Below are 16300 nucleotides of genomic sequence, written 5' to 3'. Positions count from 1 at the left end.
TGAGGAGGGAAACATTCATAAAATATTGAGTTTTAAACATATACAACGTTAGTTCATGTTTCAGAACAGCTAGATGCATTAACAGCTATTTCAAATAATGCTATGTTCATAAAAGATTTTTTTTTCCATTTGCCCAATTTTATTTTGGAACAAATCATACATCATTGTTAACATATGTAGTAACATCATCCCTTTAATGACAATAAGGTTTGCAGAAGCTTCAGCATTGTCACTGATATGAAATATAGCCAGGCTGATGTTTTACTGACTCATTAGGAACCTGTTTAATTTAAAAGTAATTCCAATTTTCTCTTTGGCCAGTCTATTCTGGCTGGGGATCCATGAGTCAGGAGCCAGTTGCAGAAGCGTTCAGGGCTCACTTTCTGTGACTCACTGGTTTTTTATTGTTTTGTATTTTTGATAGCTAATTTTCAAACTAAAATTGATTATTGGTGAATTTTAGGCACACTTCATTGGACATATTGGGAAAAATACCAAAAGATAGGGACTTGTAGGTGAAGTGATTTTCAAAATTATATCAAACACATTTATATTTTAAAAATTCTTATCTGAATAACCAAGTTACACAGAATTGATCAGCTGATAAAATAATGTCACAGCCAGTCTCCAGTCTCAGTAGCATATGCAATAAGTGGGAATGATTTACATTTCAGTTTATCTTTTTATTGATGGGCTTTCTAGTTGGACTGTATGGCTGTTGCTACAATGATGGCTGCGCCTTTCCCGCTGCCATCCTCAGCAATTATAAACGTCACGTCACACTTTGGAGCAAGGTCCTTCACTGTGTCTTGCAAGATTGTGGAAAAACTGAAAGAGAAATGGATTATTTTAAGGTAAATATGAAAAATTTTCTCTGGGAAAGGGAGGTGTGAGGTACATTTGAAACTCTCGTGTGAACTATTTGAATGAAGTCAGGACTAACAACTTTCCGAAACAAAAACAGAATTACCTGGAAAAACTCAGCAGGTCTGGCAGCATCGGCGGAGAAGAAAAGAGTTGACGTTTCGAGAACTGGGAGGGGTGTGGTTGTAGGGACAAGCAAGCAGTGATAGGAGCAGATAATCATAAGGTGTCACAGACAAAGGAACAAAGAGGTGTTGAAGGTGGTCATATTATCTAAACGAATGAGCTAATTAAGAATGGATGGCAGGACACTCAAGGTACAGCTCTAGTGGGGGTCGGGTGGAGAGACTAGCAGGGCATAAAAGATTTAAAAATAATGGAAATAGGTGGGAAAAGAAAAATCTATTTAATTATTGGAAAAAACAAAAGGAAGGGGGAAGAAATGGAAAGGGGGTGAGGGTGGAGGAGGGAGTTCAAGATCTAAAGTCATTAAATTCAATATTCAGTCTGGAAGGCTGTAAAGTGCCTAGTCAGAAGATGAGGTGTTGTTCCTCCAGTTTGCGTTGGGCTTCACTGGAACAATGCAGCAAGCCAAGGACAGACATGTGGGCAAGAGAGCAGGGTGGAGTGTTAAAATGGCAAGCGACAGGGAGGTTTGGGTCATTCTTGCAGACAGACCGCAGGTGTTCTGCAAAGCGGTCACCCAGTTTACGTTTGGTCTCTCCAATGTAGAGGAGACCACATTGGGAGCAACGAATGCAGTAGACTAAGTTGGAGGAAATGCAAGTGAAATGCTGCTTCACTTGAAAGGAGTGTTTGGGCCCTTGGACAGTGAGGAGAGAGGAAGTGAAGGTGCAGGTGTTGCATTTTTTGCGTGGGCATGGGGAGGTGCCATAGGAGGGGGTTGAGGAGTAGGGGGTGATGGAAGAGTGGACCAGGGTGTCCCGGAGGGAACGATCCCTACAGAATGCCGCCGGGAGGGTGAAGGGAAGATATGTTTGGTAGTGGCATCATGCTGGAGTTGGCGGAAATGGCAGAGGATGATCCTTCAAATGCAGAGGCTGGTGAGGTAGTAAGTGAGGACAAGGGGGACCCTATCATGTTTCTGGGAGGGAGGAGAAGGCGTAAGGGCGTATGTGCGGGAGATGGGCCAGACACGGTTGAGAGCCCAACGACCGTGGGTGGAAAACCTCGGTTAAGGAAGAAGGAGGACGTGTCAGAGGAACTGTTTTTGAAGGTAGCATCATCAGAACAGATGCGACGGAAGTGAAGGAACTGAGAGAATGGGATGGAGTCCTTACAGGAAGCGGGGTGTGAGGAGCTGTAGTCAAAGTAGCTGTGGGAGTCGGTGGGTTTGTAATGGATATTGGTGGACAGTCTATCACCAGAAATTGAGACAGAGAGGTCAAGGAAGGGAAGGGAAGTGTCAGAGATGGACCATGTGAAAATGATGGAGGGGTGGAAATTGGAAGCAAAATTAATACATTTTTCCAAGTCCCGACGAGAGCCTGAAGCAGCACCGAAGTAATCATCGATGTACCGGAGAAAGAGTTGTGGGAGGGGGCCGGAGTAGGACTGGAACAAGGAATGTTCCACATACCCTATAAAGAGACAGGCATAGCTGGGGCCCATGTGGGTACCCATAGAACTGTAGGCGTGACATTAGTCATCTCAATTTCTCTGCTACTATCACCCATTGTAACCTGTCTCTCGCTGAACTTAATGCACTCCGTTCTCTCAGGTCCAACCCCAACATTGTTATCAAACCTGCTGACAAGGCTAGTGTTGTTGTTGTCGGGCGCACTGACCTCTACCTCGCGGAGGCTGAGCGTCAACTTGCAGACATTGCGTCCTACCTCTCTTTGGACCATGACCCCACCACTGAACATCAAGCCATTGTTTCCAGGACTGTCACTGACCTCATCTCCTTTGGAAATCTTCCTCCCACAGCTTCCAATCTGATAGTCGCCCAACCTCGGACGGCCCGCTTCTACCTCCTACCCAAAATCCACAAACAAGACTGTGCCGGCAGACCGATCGTGTCAGCCTGTTCTGCCCCACGGAATTATTTTCTCGTTATCTTGACTCCCTTCTCCCTCCCCTTGTCCAGTCTCTTCCCACCTACATCCGTGATTCCTCTGACACCTTACGTCACATCAACAATTTCCAGTTCCCTGGCCTCAACCGCTTCCTCTTCACCATGGACGTCCAATCCCTCTACACCTCCATCCCCCACCAGGATGGTCTGAGGGCCCTTAGCTTCTTCCTCGAACAGAGGCCCGAACAATCCCCATCCACCACTACTCCCCTCCGTCTGGCTGAACTTATTCTCACACTGAACAATTTCTCCTTTAACTCCTCTCACTTCCTCCAAATAAAAGGTGTGGCTATGGGTACCCACATGGGCCCCAGCTATGCCTGTCTCTTTATGGGGTATGTGGAACATTCTTTGTTCCAGTCCTACTCCGGCCCCCTCCCACAACTCTTTCTCCGGTACATCGATAATTACTTCAGTGCTGCTTCATGCTCTCGTCAGGACTTGGAAAAATGTATTAATTTTGCTTCCAATCTCCACCCCTCCATCATTTTCACATGGTCCATCTCTGACACTTCCCTTCCCTTCCTTGACCTCTCTGTCTCAATTTCTGGTGATAGACTGTCCACCAATATCCATTACCAGCCTACCGACTCCCACAGCTACCTCGACTACAGCTCCCCACACCCCACTTCCTGTAAGGACTCCATCTCAATATCTCAGTTCCTTCACCTCTGTTGCATCTGTTCTGATGATGCTACCTTCAAAAACAGTTCCTCTGACACGTCCTCCTTCCTTAACCGAGGTTTTCCACCCATGGTCGTTGACAGGGCCCTCAACCGTGTCCGACCCATCTCCCGCGCAACCGCCCTCACGCCTTCTCCTCCCTCCCAGAAACATGATAGGGTCCCCCTTGTCCTCACTTAACACCCCATCACCTCCGCATTCAAAGGATCATCCTCCGCCATTTCCGCCAACTTCAGCATGATGCCACCACCAAACACATCTTCCCTTCACCCCCCTGTCAGCATTCCGTAGGGATCATTCCCTCCGGGACACCCTGGTCCACTCCTCCATCACCCCCTACTCTCAACCCCCACCTATGGCACCTCCCCATGCTCACGCAAAAGGTGCAACACCTGCCCCTTCACTTCCTTTCTCCTCACCGTCCAAGGGCCCAAACACTCCTTTCAAATGAAGCAGCATTTCACTTGCATTTCCCCCAACTTAGTCTACTGCATTCGTTGCTCCAATGCGGTTTCATCTACATTGGAGAGACCAAATGTAAACTGGGTGACCGCTTTGCAGAACACCTGCGGTCTGTCCGCAAGAAAGACCCAAACCTCCCTGTTGCTTGCCATTTTAACACTCCACCCTGCTCTCTTGCCCACGTCTGTCCTTGGCTTGCTGCATTGTTCCAGCAAAGCCCAACGCAAACTGGAGGAACAACACCTCATCTTCCGACTAGGCACTTTACAGCTTTCCGGACTGAATATTGAATTCAACAACTTTAGATCTTGAACTCCCTCCTCCATCCCCACCCCCTTTTCATTTCTTCCCCCTTCCTTTTGTTTTTTCCAATAATTTATATAGATTTTTCTTTTCCTACCTATTTCCATTATTTTTAAATCTTTTATGCCCTGCTAGTTTTTCCACCCCACCCCCACTAGAGCTGTACCTTGAGTGCTCTGCCATCCATTCTTATTTGGCACATTCATTTAGATAATATCACCACCTTCAACACCTCTTTGTTCCTTTGTCTGTGACATCTTTTGATTATCTGCTCCTATCACTGCTTGTCCCTACAACCACACCCCTCCCCCCACTTCTCTCCCCCCACTTCTCTCCCCGCCCACCCTAAACCAGTTTATATTTCACCCCTCTCCTAATATTCACTCAGTTCTGTTGAAAGGTCACAAGGACTCAAAACGTCAACTCTTTTCTTCTCTGCCGATGCTGCCAGACCTGCTGAGTTTTTCCAGGTAATTCTGTTTTTATTTTGGATTTCCAGCATTCGCAGTTTTTTGTTTTTAACAACTTTCCAAAACTGATACAGTACAGGACAGTGCCAATTCCTGTGTTAAAGTAACGTGTTCTTAAATATTCTATGTTAATGCTACCAGTGTTTTATGCTGTACCAAGCCACATAAAAATCACTGCTAGAATGGACTATTTCTCCATTTAGCTCACTCAGCAATTAAATATTTCTTAATGCAAACAAATAAAATGCCTGTTTTACTCTGATTACAAATCAGCTAATAAAATACCATCTCAAATTTCAACCATTTCAAATTTGTACAAACAAAATGTTGAGTACATCATTATGACTAAACACATATTTTATCTGGCTGCCTGTTTAACAAAACCATCAAGTAACCAGCCCATGTAGACCCCATCTTAATTATAGAATAAATCTCCTCCTATGCTGTCCCATCATAGGGGGAGTACAGAGTGGGTTACAGAGTACAGAGTAAGACTCCTTCGAATAGTGCCCCCCACCTCAGCCTCAGGCGCTTAGTGGCCAGCAGTATACTTGTACCTTTGTGCAGTTTTAAGGCTAGGGACTTCTGGGTGCACTAGTCCTGTTGCTGTAACCTCTTGTCTGTTGTCCCAGGGCTTTCAAAAAAGGGAGAGAAGAGACGAGAAAAGAGTAGAGAGGAATAAAAAGGAAAGAGCAGCACTTGGCAGGAGCCTGTGTGTAGAGTTTTTTAATATGGAGAGGCTGTGGCACCTGCAGCTACCACACATGGAGGCTTGGCAGGGGACACCTTGAAGCTGTAACCCAGGAGATCTGGGACGACAGCTGAGTCAGCTCCTGCTGCAGCCTTTATCCGCCATCCCAGCTGTCGAGAATCAGGAACTCTTCTGCCTGATCCACCACTGAGGACTTAGATTCTTCTGGATTATGTTTGGTCTGGAGCCTCCCTCCAGGCCTGTTTGTCATTGGTGACCCGACCAGGAATGCTAGTCTCCAGACAGCATAGTAGTGGCCCACACAAACCCCTCCACCACAAAGTAACAATCCATAGGCATTTTTAGGATCCCCTCTGCTCACCGCACATGGGAAAGGACTTGAAAAAGTCCTCTAAAAATAATCTGTCTTACCCATTCCTGGTTGGACAACCACATCAAGCAGGATCCCTCTTCTGCAATTGAGAAAACTGAGAATCTCAGAAAAGGTCACAAACAGACTCTTTCCTTTGTAGCTGGAATTTTCACTCCCTCATTGACAGCAGCAAAACTCTGCGCCCCCAAATACAAATCTCCATCATCACGAGGGAACATGCAAATCTCAAGATCAGCATTGCTTCCCTCAGTGAGACGGGGTGGGTGGGGCATTGCTGCCCTCAGTGAGACGGGGTGGGTGGGGCATTGCTGCCCTCAGTGAGACGGGGTGGGTGGGGCATTGCTGCCCTCAGTGAGACGGGGTGGGTGGGGCATTGCTGCCCTCAGTGAGACGGGGTGGGTGGGGCATTGCTGCCCTCAGTGAGACGGGGTGGGTGGGGCATTGCTGCCCTCAGTGAGACGGGGTGGGTGGGGCATTGCTGCCCTCAGTGAGACGGGGTGGGTGGGGCATTGCTGCCCTCAGTGAGACGGGGTGGGTGGGGCATTGCTGCCCTCAGTGAGACGGGGTGGGTGGGGCATTGCTGCCCTCAGTGAGACGGGGTGGGTGGGGCATTGCTGCCCTCAGTGAGACGGGGTGGGTGGGGCATTGCTGCCCTCAGTGAGACGGGGTGTCTTGGGGAAGATTTGTGAAGGAGCTGCGTGATGGTTACTCCAACTATAAAGGCAGGAGTGCACCGGAGAAGTGAGTCCATGGAGTAAGCTTTGCCGTCCTGAACCACCTTGTCTACCAGCTGCTGGGGCAACCGCTGGGGCTAAGCAAATTGTTTATTGTCCTTCAACTTTGCCTCTAACATGGATTTGTATTAACTGCATATGCCAAGTCTCTGGATTCCGAGGACTATGCGGAAATTGATAACACCTTGTGCATTGTCCCAAAAGATGACACACACCTTTCCTACTCCGAGATCTCAGTGTGTTGGATGTGATTACTCAGCCTGGAGAGGGGGAGAACACCTGAACTCCAGTAGCATCTTATTTTTGAGTAACTGTGATGAGAAGGAGCTGCTAATTACCAGCACTGTGTTTCACCAATACGACACATACAAGACCACTTGGCACTATCCCCATTCCCAACTATGGCATCATATAGATTACCTCATTGTCTGTGCCTGAGACTGAAGAGACATCTACAGCACAAGAGCAATGTATGGCACTGGTGACTGCTGGACCGATCACCATCTAGTCAGATCAACCACCCAGTCTCAGCACAGGCAGGCAGGCTGCTTATGGGAGATTCATCACAAACTCCTTCCAGGAAAAGACTATCCATGAAGCCTTCCAGCAAGCCCTCCAGCCCCAGCCTGCCAACCCTCCTGAAGCCGGTGCCTCTGGTGCAGCCGCCTGGAATAGCCTCGAGTATCATCCTTTCAGCCTGGGTTTCAGCAGTCACTGCCACCAGGACTGGTTCAATGACTGTAGCACTGCAGATGTCTTCCACCTATGGCAAAGTGACCCCAGAAACAGTCCCATAAAATCCTCCTGCTGACAATCCAAGGCTTAAACCCAGAGAGTGATCCAAGAAGTCAATAACAATTGATGGCAGTAGAAAGCCAGGGAGATCCAGCTCTATGCCAACAAATATGACTTCAGAATTTTATACCAGGCAACAATCTGTGCCAATCCAGCCCCAAACTAGTCCTGGCTGCTGACAGATCCACCCTGCTCACAGACCGTGACTCCATCAGGACTGGACAAAGAGAGCATTACAAAGCTCTTCTCAACCACAATTCAATGCCCTTTGACACTGTTCTTGAATTCGTACACTAGCACCCAGTGGGCAAGTCTCTCGCCAAACCTCTATCCCTGCACAAAATTCACTGAGCCTTTGCACAAAGCAAAAACAGCAAAGCTGCTGGCCCAAATGGTATCCCAGCTGAGGTGTATATGCACTCAGCTCTGCAGAGCCCATATTTACTTTTCTAGCAAATCTGGCATGAATTGAGGCTCCCAGAACACCTAAGGGATGTCAAAATTCTCTCAATCTTCAAGAAGGGAAACAGGGCTGAATGGGACAATTACCGAGGCATAGCTCTATCCTCTACTGGCAGGTTAGATCTTTGTTAGAGTATAATCAGATCACCTGCTGCCACTTGCAGAAGCATTCTGCCAGAGATTGAATGTGGTTCAAGGCATGATGGATCTGATCTTTACCATTCAGCAGATCCAGGAGAAAAGTTGCAACTGAAAACAAACTCTGTACATAGTCTTCATCGATCTGGGGAAGGACTTTGACTCAGTTAATCAGGAAGTTCTCTGGAAGATCCTGAGCCTCATCAGCTGTCTGTGGAAATACATTGAGGCTGTGTAATTTCTCCATGACTAAATGACAGCCAGCATTCCCTGCAATAGACTGGTGGCTGATGTATTAAGCAAGATGCATACCCACCCTTTTCTCCATCTTCCTAGCAGCCATTCCCAAAGTGGCCAAGGACGCTATCCACCCTAGGTTCCAAACTGAGAACAGCTTCAACAGGAAGCTTTTCAATCTCCTAAAACTGAAAGCAAAGGCCAAAGTCTCACACATGACCGTAACATACCTCTGGTATGGGGATGATTGTGTTATCCTGGTGCACACAGATAAAGGACATACGTGGCATGTTCAAAGAAATGTATCAAGCCCTGGAACTGCACTGAATGTCCATAAGACAAAACAAAAGCAAAAATAAAAATACCTGGAAAAACTCAGCAGGTCTGACAGCATCTGCGGAGAGGAACACAGTTAACGTTTCAAGTCCATATGACTCTTCATCAGAACTAAGGAAAAATAGATGAGAGATTAAATATAAGCTGGTTTGGGGGTGGGGTGGGGGGGTGGGCGGCGGGGTGGGGGTTGGTGGGACAGGTAGAGCTGGATAGAGGGCCAGTGATAGTTGGAGATAACCAAAAGATGTCATAGACAAAAGGACAAAGAGGTGTTGAAGGTGGTGATATTAGCTAAGAAATGTTCTAATAGGTGACATTTAGGGTAGAAAGCAGGACAAGCAAGGTACAGATGGCCCTAGTGGGAGTTGGGTGGGGGGAAGGGATCGAAATAGGCTAAAAGGTAGAGATAAAACATTGGATGGAAATACATTTAAAAATAACGGAAATAGGTGGGAAAAGAAAATTATATATAAATTATTGGAAAAAGGGGGATCGGAAAGGGGGTGGGGAAGGAGGAGAGAGTTCATGATCTAAAGTTGGTTAACTCAATATCCAGTCTGGAAGGCTATAAAGTGCCTAGTCGGAAGATGAGGTGCTGTTCCTCCAGTTTGCGTTGAGTTTCACTGGAATATTGCAGCAGGCCAAGGATGGACATGTGGGCATGAGAGCAGGTGGTGTGTTGAAATGGCAAGCGACAGGGAGGTCTGGGTCATGCTTGCTGACAGACTGAAGGTATTCCGCAAAGCGGTCACCCAGTTTGCGTTTGGTCTCTCCAATGTAGAGCAGACTGCATTGGGAGCAGCGAATGCAGTAGACTAAATTGAGGGAAGTGCAAGTGAAATGCTGCTTCACCTGAAAGGAGTGTTTGGGCCCTTGGATGGTGAGGAGGGGAGAAGTAAAGGGGCAGGTGTTGCACCTTCTGCGGTTGTGTGGGAAGGTGCCGTGGGAGGGGGTTGAGGTGTAGGGGGTGATGGAGGAGTGGACCAGGGTGTCCCGGAGGGAACGATCCCTGCGGAATGCCGATAAGACAAAACTGGGGCTCACACAAAACCTGCCCAGCATCACAGCCTCCATCTGATAGCAGTCACCCTCTTCTACTATCTCAGTAGCCACTTGTCCCAGTCAGCAGCCATAGACTTGGAGATCTTGCACAGGATCCAGTGTGCCAGCTCTTCCTTTGGGTAGCTGCTCAGACAAGCTGATACATTTTGATACATGTGATTTGATACGTTTTGGTAGAGAAACATGGAGAAACAATACAATATAAAGGGTACAATTCTAAAGGGGGTACAGAGACCTGGGTATGTAAGTGCATACATCATTGAAGGTGGCAGGAAAGGTGGAGAGAGCAGTTAATAAAGCAAACAGTGTCCTGGGCTTTATTAATAGGGGCATAGAGTACAAGAGCAAGGAGGTTATGTTGAAGTTGTATGAGACATTATTCAGTCTCAGCTGGAGTACTGCATCCAGTTCTGGATGCCACATTTTAGGAAGAATGTGAAGGCATTGGGGAGCGTGCAGAAAAGATTCACAAGAATGGTTCCAGGGAGGAGAAACTTCAGTTATAAAGATAGATTGGAGAAGTTAGGAATGTTCTCCTGGGAGAGGAGAAGGTTGAGAGGAGATTTGATAGAGGTGTTCAAAAACTATGAGGGGGCTGGACAGAGTAGACAGGGAGAAACTTCCAATAGGTGGAAGGTTTGAAAATGAAAGGGAACAAATTTAAGGTGATTGGTAAATGAAGCAAATGTAATAGGAGGAAAAAAATTCTCACACAGTGAGTGGTTGGGATCTGGAATGCACTGTCATGAAAATGTAATAATTTTCATAATATTATTGTGATTTATTGTAAGGGTAGGTTAATAGTGGGGTTTGGATTAGTTTCTCTGTGTAGATTGAATTAGATTCAGCTAGTCTGGAGCTTTTGATTGATCAAAAGGGAAGCTATGTTTGAAATGCTAAATACATAAACATGGCTGAAGTTTTAGAATGTGAGGTGTGAGGAAGATTTGCATTTTTAGATAAACCAGAGTAGTTTGAATTTTGAAGAGATGATAAGGCGTTACACCTAGCCACAAGAGACTAAGCCAAACAGTGTGTTTATTTTTCCCAAAGTTTACTGATAATATGAGTACAATGAAAGATTTATATTATGAGAAAAGTAAAGTTGCAAAGACATATTGGAACAATGGAATTTACATTAAAAAGGGACAAACATATAAAGGAGATGAGGTTATGTGTAAGAAGAAGGCATTCTACGATCTAACAAGTGTGAAAAGCCTCCAGCCTCTAGGTATCAGGTTGCTGTCTATAGGAGCCGAAGATAAGAAAACTCACTGTGAATATCACTGTCCATGGTACTGTGTGCTTTCCCTGGGTCTGTTTAATCCTATTTTATTTTACTGTTGCTTTAACGGAGGTGTAATTTGGAGTCAGATTAACTAGGTGATTTAGGAGTTATTATAGTAGTAATTTGTAGAGCTATGTATGTGCTTAAAACATTTTCTTCTATTAATAAATGTTTAACTTAGTTTCGTAAAAAACCTCTAAGACTCAGTGGACTTATTACTTCTGAATTCAAGGCACACATCTCACATAAAGACTCAAACTGCAAAATAGTTGTGGCAGCTATTTCAAGTTTCCCTCTGGGATTTGAGCAGCTCAGCATTTACCATCTGCTGTGTCATAACAACTGCCTGAGAGTGTGGTGGAGGCCTGTTCAATCGAGGCTTTCTAGAAGGAATTAGATGATTATTTGAAAAAGAAACATTCTGCAGGGTTAGGGGGAGAAGGAGGAGAACGGCACCAAGTGAATTGTTCATTCAGAGAGCCAGTGTAGACACAATGGGCTGAATAGCCTCCTCCTGCATTATAACAATTCTGTGATTCTGAGTTATCGTTAACCATCACCTGTGGATGGACACAAAGCTCGCAGTCTACAGGGCAGTCTTCCTTCCGACACTCCTCAATGGCTGCGAAACCTTGATGGTGGAATACCGACACCTGAGAAAGCCCCAGACACCCCATCAGCGATGCCCGTGGAAGACCCATGCGTCGCCAGAATGGATTGTTGTACAAACATGATTATCCTCCAGGAAGCAGGCATCCTGAGCATAGAGGCGACCATTCTCATGCAGCAATTCCACTAGACAGGCCAATGCATCAGAATGCCAAGCTCTCACCTTCCGAAGTGTGCTCTCTACTCCCAGCTCATGATGTTTCGAAGATCACAGGGCAGAAACGTTTCGAAGATACCCCGAAAACTTCCTTGAAGAAGACTGGCTTTGATCTCAACAACTGGGAAGAGGGTGCACTGGGCCACCCACGATGGCAAGTCCTGCTTCATTAATGTGTAGCTGGGTGAAGGCTGAAGACATGAGACCAATAAGAAAGCTCAGAAAGATGCACAACCCCTCATCAACCACAGACTGACTAATGACTGACTGCCAATGTGGAATGTGGATTTGGGACTTTTTTAATGCTGCTTCTCTCTTAGTCTTTTACTTTCCCTTTTCAACCTCCTTTCCTTTGCACTGACTTCAGCCCTATCTTTTACAGCTTTTCTCTCTTTCTCTGCCCCTTTCATTTTCTCTGTCTTTCCCTCTCTTTACTCTAGGACTCCATGGCAAGCATCCTCTTAACTCTGAGGGACCACCTGTAAGCAGCAGTCCCCCACAACAAACCTTAAACTCTAGTCTCAAGAAGTATTCCTTCTGTGCTAGGGTCCTCACTATAGAGGATACAAGTAAAATCCTGAAAATAGCTGTAAGTCAGGAAATGGAAGGGGCTCAGGAAAATCACAATCATCAGAGAAGTGGTACTGAGCAAATTGTTGGAGCTGTGGGCTGACAAATCGTTAGGTCCTGATGGACTTCATTCTACGGTCTTAGACGAAGTGGCTAGTGAGATTGTCAATGCATTGGTTTTAATTTTCCAAAACTCCATGGATTTGGAAAAGGATCCATTAATTGGAAAATAGCAAATATAACTCCTTTATTCAAAAAGAAGGGGTAACATATTGGCATAGATAGAAGATTGACTAGCGAACAGGAAACAAAGGACAGCCACAAATGAGTCTTTTTCAGGTTGGTGGGATGTAACAAGTGGTGTGCCACTGGGATCAGTGCTAGGGCCTCAACTTTTTACAAGTTATATAAATGACTTAGATGAAGGGACTGAAAGTATGGTTGCTAAATTTGCTGACGACACAAAGATAGGTAGGAAATTAAGTTGTGAAGAGGATGTAAGGAGGCTACAAAGTGACATAGGTTAAGACAATGGGCAAAGATCTGGCAAGTGGAGTATAATGTGGGCAAAATGGCATTTTGGCAGGAAGAATAAAAAAGAAGCATATTATACAAATGGTGAGAGATTGCAGAGCTCTGAGATTCAGAGGTATCTGGGTGTCCTAGTGCATGAATCGCAAATGGTTAGTATGCAGTATAGCAAGTAAATTAGGAAAGCAAACAGTATGATATTGTTATTGTCAGGGGAATTGAATACAAAAGTAGGGAGGTTATGCTTCAATTATGCCAGGCATTGGTGAGATCACATCTGGAATACTGTGTACAGTGTTGGTCTCCTTATTTAAGGAAAGATGTAAATGCATTAGAAGCAGTTCAGAAAAGGTTTACTAGATTAATAGCAGGAATGGGTGGGTTATCTTATGAGGAAAGGTTGGATAGGTTAGGTTTGTGTCCACTGTATTTTGGAAGAGTAAGAGGCGACTTGACTGAAATCTTTAAGATACCGAGGGGTCTTGACAGAGTGGATGTGGAGAGGATACGAACATACGAACAGGGAGCAGGAGTAGACCATTCAGCCCCTTGATCCTGCTCCACCATTTAATAAGATCATGGCTGATCTGATAATAACCTCAAATACTCCCAATAACTTATCACCCCCTTGCTTACCAAAAATCTATCTACCTCTGCCTTAAAAATATTCAAGGACTCTTCTTCCACCGCTTTTTCAGGAAGAGAGTTCCAAAGATTCACGACCCTCTGAGAGAAAAAAAATTGCCTCATCTCCATTTTAAAGCGGCCCCTTATTTTTAAACCCCTAGTTCTAGATTCTCCCACAAAAGAAAACATCCTCTCCACATCCACCCCGTCAAGACCCCTCATGGTCTTGTGTGTTTCAATCAAATTGCCTCTTACTCTTCTAAACTCCAACAGATATAAGCCCAGCCTGTCCAACCTTTGCTCATAAGACAACCCACCCATTCCTGATATTAGTCTGGCAAACCTTCTCTGAACTGCTTCCAATGCATCCTCCCTTAATTAAGGTAACCAATACTGTACACAGTACTCCAGATGTGGTCTCACTAGTGCCCTGCACAACTGAAGTATAACCTCCCTTCTTTTTGTATTCAATTCCCCTCACAATAAACAATATCATTCTGTTTGCTTTCCTAATTACTTGCTGTATCTGCATATTAGCCTTTTGAGATTCATGCACAATGACACCCAGATCCCTCTGAATCTCAGAGCTCTGCAATGTCTCACCATTTAAATAATAAGCTTCTTTTTTATTCTTCCTGCCAAAATGAACAATTTCACACTTTCTACATTTTACTCCATTTGCCAGATCTTTGCCCACTCACTTAACCTAGACTCCATTTTGTAGCCTCTTTATGTCCTCTTCACAACTTACTTTCCTACCTATCTTTGTGTCATCAGAAATTTGGCAACCATCCCTTCGATCCCTTCATCCAAGTCATGCATATAAATTATAAACAGTTCAGGTCCCAGGACTGATCCCTGTGGCACAGCACTCATTACATCTTGCCAACCAGACAAAGACCCATTTATGCCCACTCTCTGTTCCCTGTTAGCTAGCCAATCTTCTATCCATGCCAATATGTTACCCGCTACATCATGAGCTTTTATTTTCCACAATAACCTTTGATATGGCACTTTATTAAATGCCTTCCAAAAATTTAACTATAGTACATCCACCGGTTCCCCTTTATCCACAGCACATATGACTCCTTCAATGAACTCCAATAAATTGGTTAAACATGATTTCCCTTTCACAAAACCATATTGACTCTGGTTGAATACCTTAAATTTATCCAAGTGCCCTGCTAAAATGTCTTTAATAGTTGTTTCGAACATTTTCCCTATGACAGGTGTTAAGCTAACTGGCCTGTAGTTTCCTGCTTTCAGTCTCTCTCCACCTTTGAATAATTAAGTTACATTTGCTATCTTCCAAACTAATAGGACCTTCCCCGAACCTAAGGAGTTTCAGGAAAGTAAAACCAAAGCATCAACTATCTCACCAGCCACTTCTTTTAAGACCCTAGGATGAAGTCCATCAGGACTGGTCACTTGTCAGCCCGCAGCTCCAACAATTTACTCAGTACCACTTCTCTGGTGACTGTAATTTTTCTGAGTTTCTCCCTTCCTTGCATTTCCTAATTTATAGTTACTTCTGAGATGTTACTTGTATCCTCTATAGTCAAGGCTGATGGAAATATTTGTTCAGTTCCTCTTGTGGGAGAATCTAGAACTAGGGGTCACTGTTTAAAAGTAAGGGTTAGCTCATTTAAGACAGAGATGCGGAGATATGTTTTCTTTCAGAGGGTCGTGAGTCTTTGGAACTCTCTTACTCGCAAGGCAATGGAAACAGAGTCTTTGAACACTTTTAAGGCGGAGCTGTATAGATTCTTGATAAACAAGGGGTGAAAGGTTATCGGGAGTAAGCAGGAATGTGGAGCAGAGGTTACAATCAGATCAGCCATGATTTTATTGAATGGCAGAGCAGGCTCGAGGGACTAAGTGGACTTCTCCTGTTCCTAATTCGTATGTTCATATGTATGTATTTCTCATCAAATCCCTGAAAAAGACTACCAATTTGTGGTTACTTTTGTACTGTAAATCCACAGTTCTGAAAGTTTTATACTCATAGAAGCCAGAAACAACAACAAGAACTTGCTTTAATATAGCATCCTTAAAGTAGTAAAACATCTCAGGGTACTTCAGAGCGGTGTTATTTGAACCATACAAGGATTGATATTAGGATAGGTAATCAAAAACCTGCTGAATGCAATAGGTTTTAAGGAGTGTCTTAAAGTAGAAATGAGAGATAGAGAGTCAGAGAAGTTTAGTGAGGCAATTCCAGAGCTTGGGGCCCAAGTGGCTGAAGGCACAGCCACCAATAGTGGATCGAGCGATTCAAATCCTACAAGTTCTGGCTCTACTCTTTAGACTATCCGACCTAGGCCTAAACCCCCCCAAACAGCAGGGAATAGTTTCTCTCCATCTAACCCATAATATCTTTAAAACTCTCATCAAGTCAAGCCTTAACCTCTGAAATTCCAGAGAACATAACCCTCATAATTTAAGTGTAGGAGTCCACGTATCATTCTGGTAAATCTAGTTTTATGATGTCTCTTATCTCTTTAGTTGTCCATGGCTGTTATTTGGCAATTAGAGCTTTTGTTCCTTAAAGGGTTCAACCTGATTCTGTGTCACATGAACTTTGTTTTGAACATCTCCCAATGTTCTTCTGTTATTCTATCCATTAACAGATTCACCCAGTTTACTGTAAACAATCCTTGCTCATTGCATTCAAGTCAGTGCCTAAACCTAGAACATTCATAGTTATTTTGTGTTTCCCCCGTTCAAA

General features: G+C 44.7%; 1 protein-coding gene across 1 annotated transcript in view; it reads right to left on the bottom strand.

The window, feature by feature from the left end:
- Window positions 1–638: 638 nt before the first annotated feature.
- Window positions 639–16300, bottom strand: part of LOC121289822 (hexokinase-1-like) — a 520526-nt gene continuing 504864 nt past the window's right edge. The window contains exon 17 of the mRNA XM_041209697.1: window positions 639–828. Within this exon, the coding sequence (XP_041065631.1) occupies window positions 699–828 (130 nt within the window). The 3' untranslated portion in view covers window positions 639–698. The remainder of the gene's footprint in view (window positions 829–16300) is intronic.

Source organism: Carcharodon carcharias, chromosome 17 (genome assembly GCF_017639515.1).
Source record: "Carcharodon carcharias isolate sCarCar2 chromosome 17, sCarCar2.pri, whole genome shotgun sequence".
NCBI lineage: Eukaryota > Metazoa > Chordata > Chondrichthyes > Lamniformes > Lamnidae > Carcharodon > Carcharodon carcharias.
The sequence above is the reverse complement of the archived record's forward strand: the minus strand, read 5'-3'. Positions and strand labels throughout refer to the sequence as shown.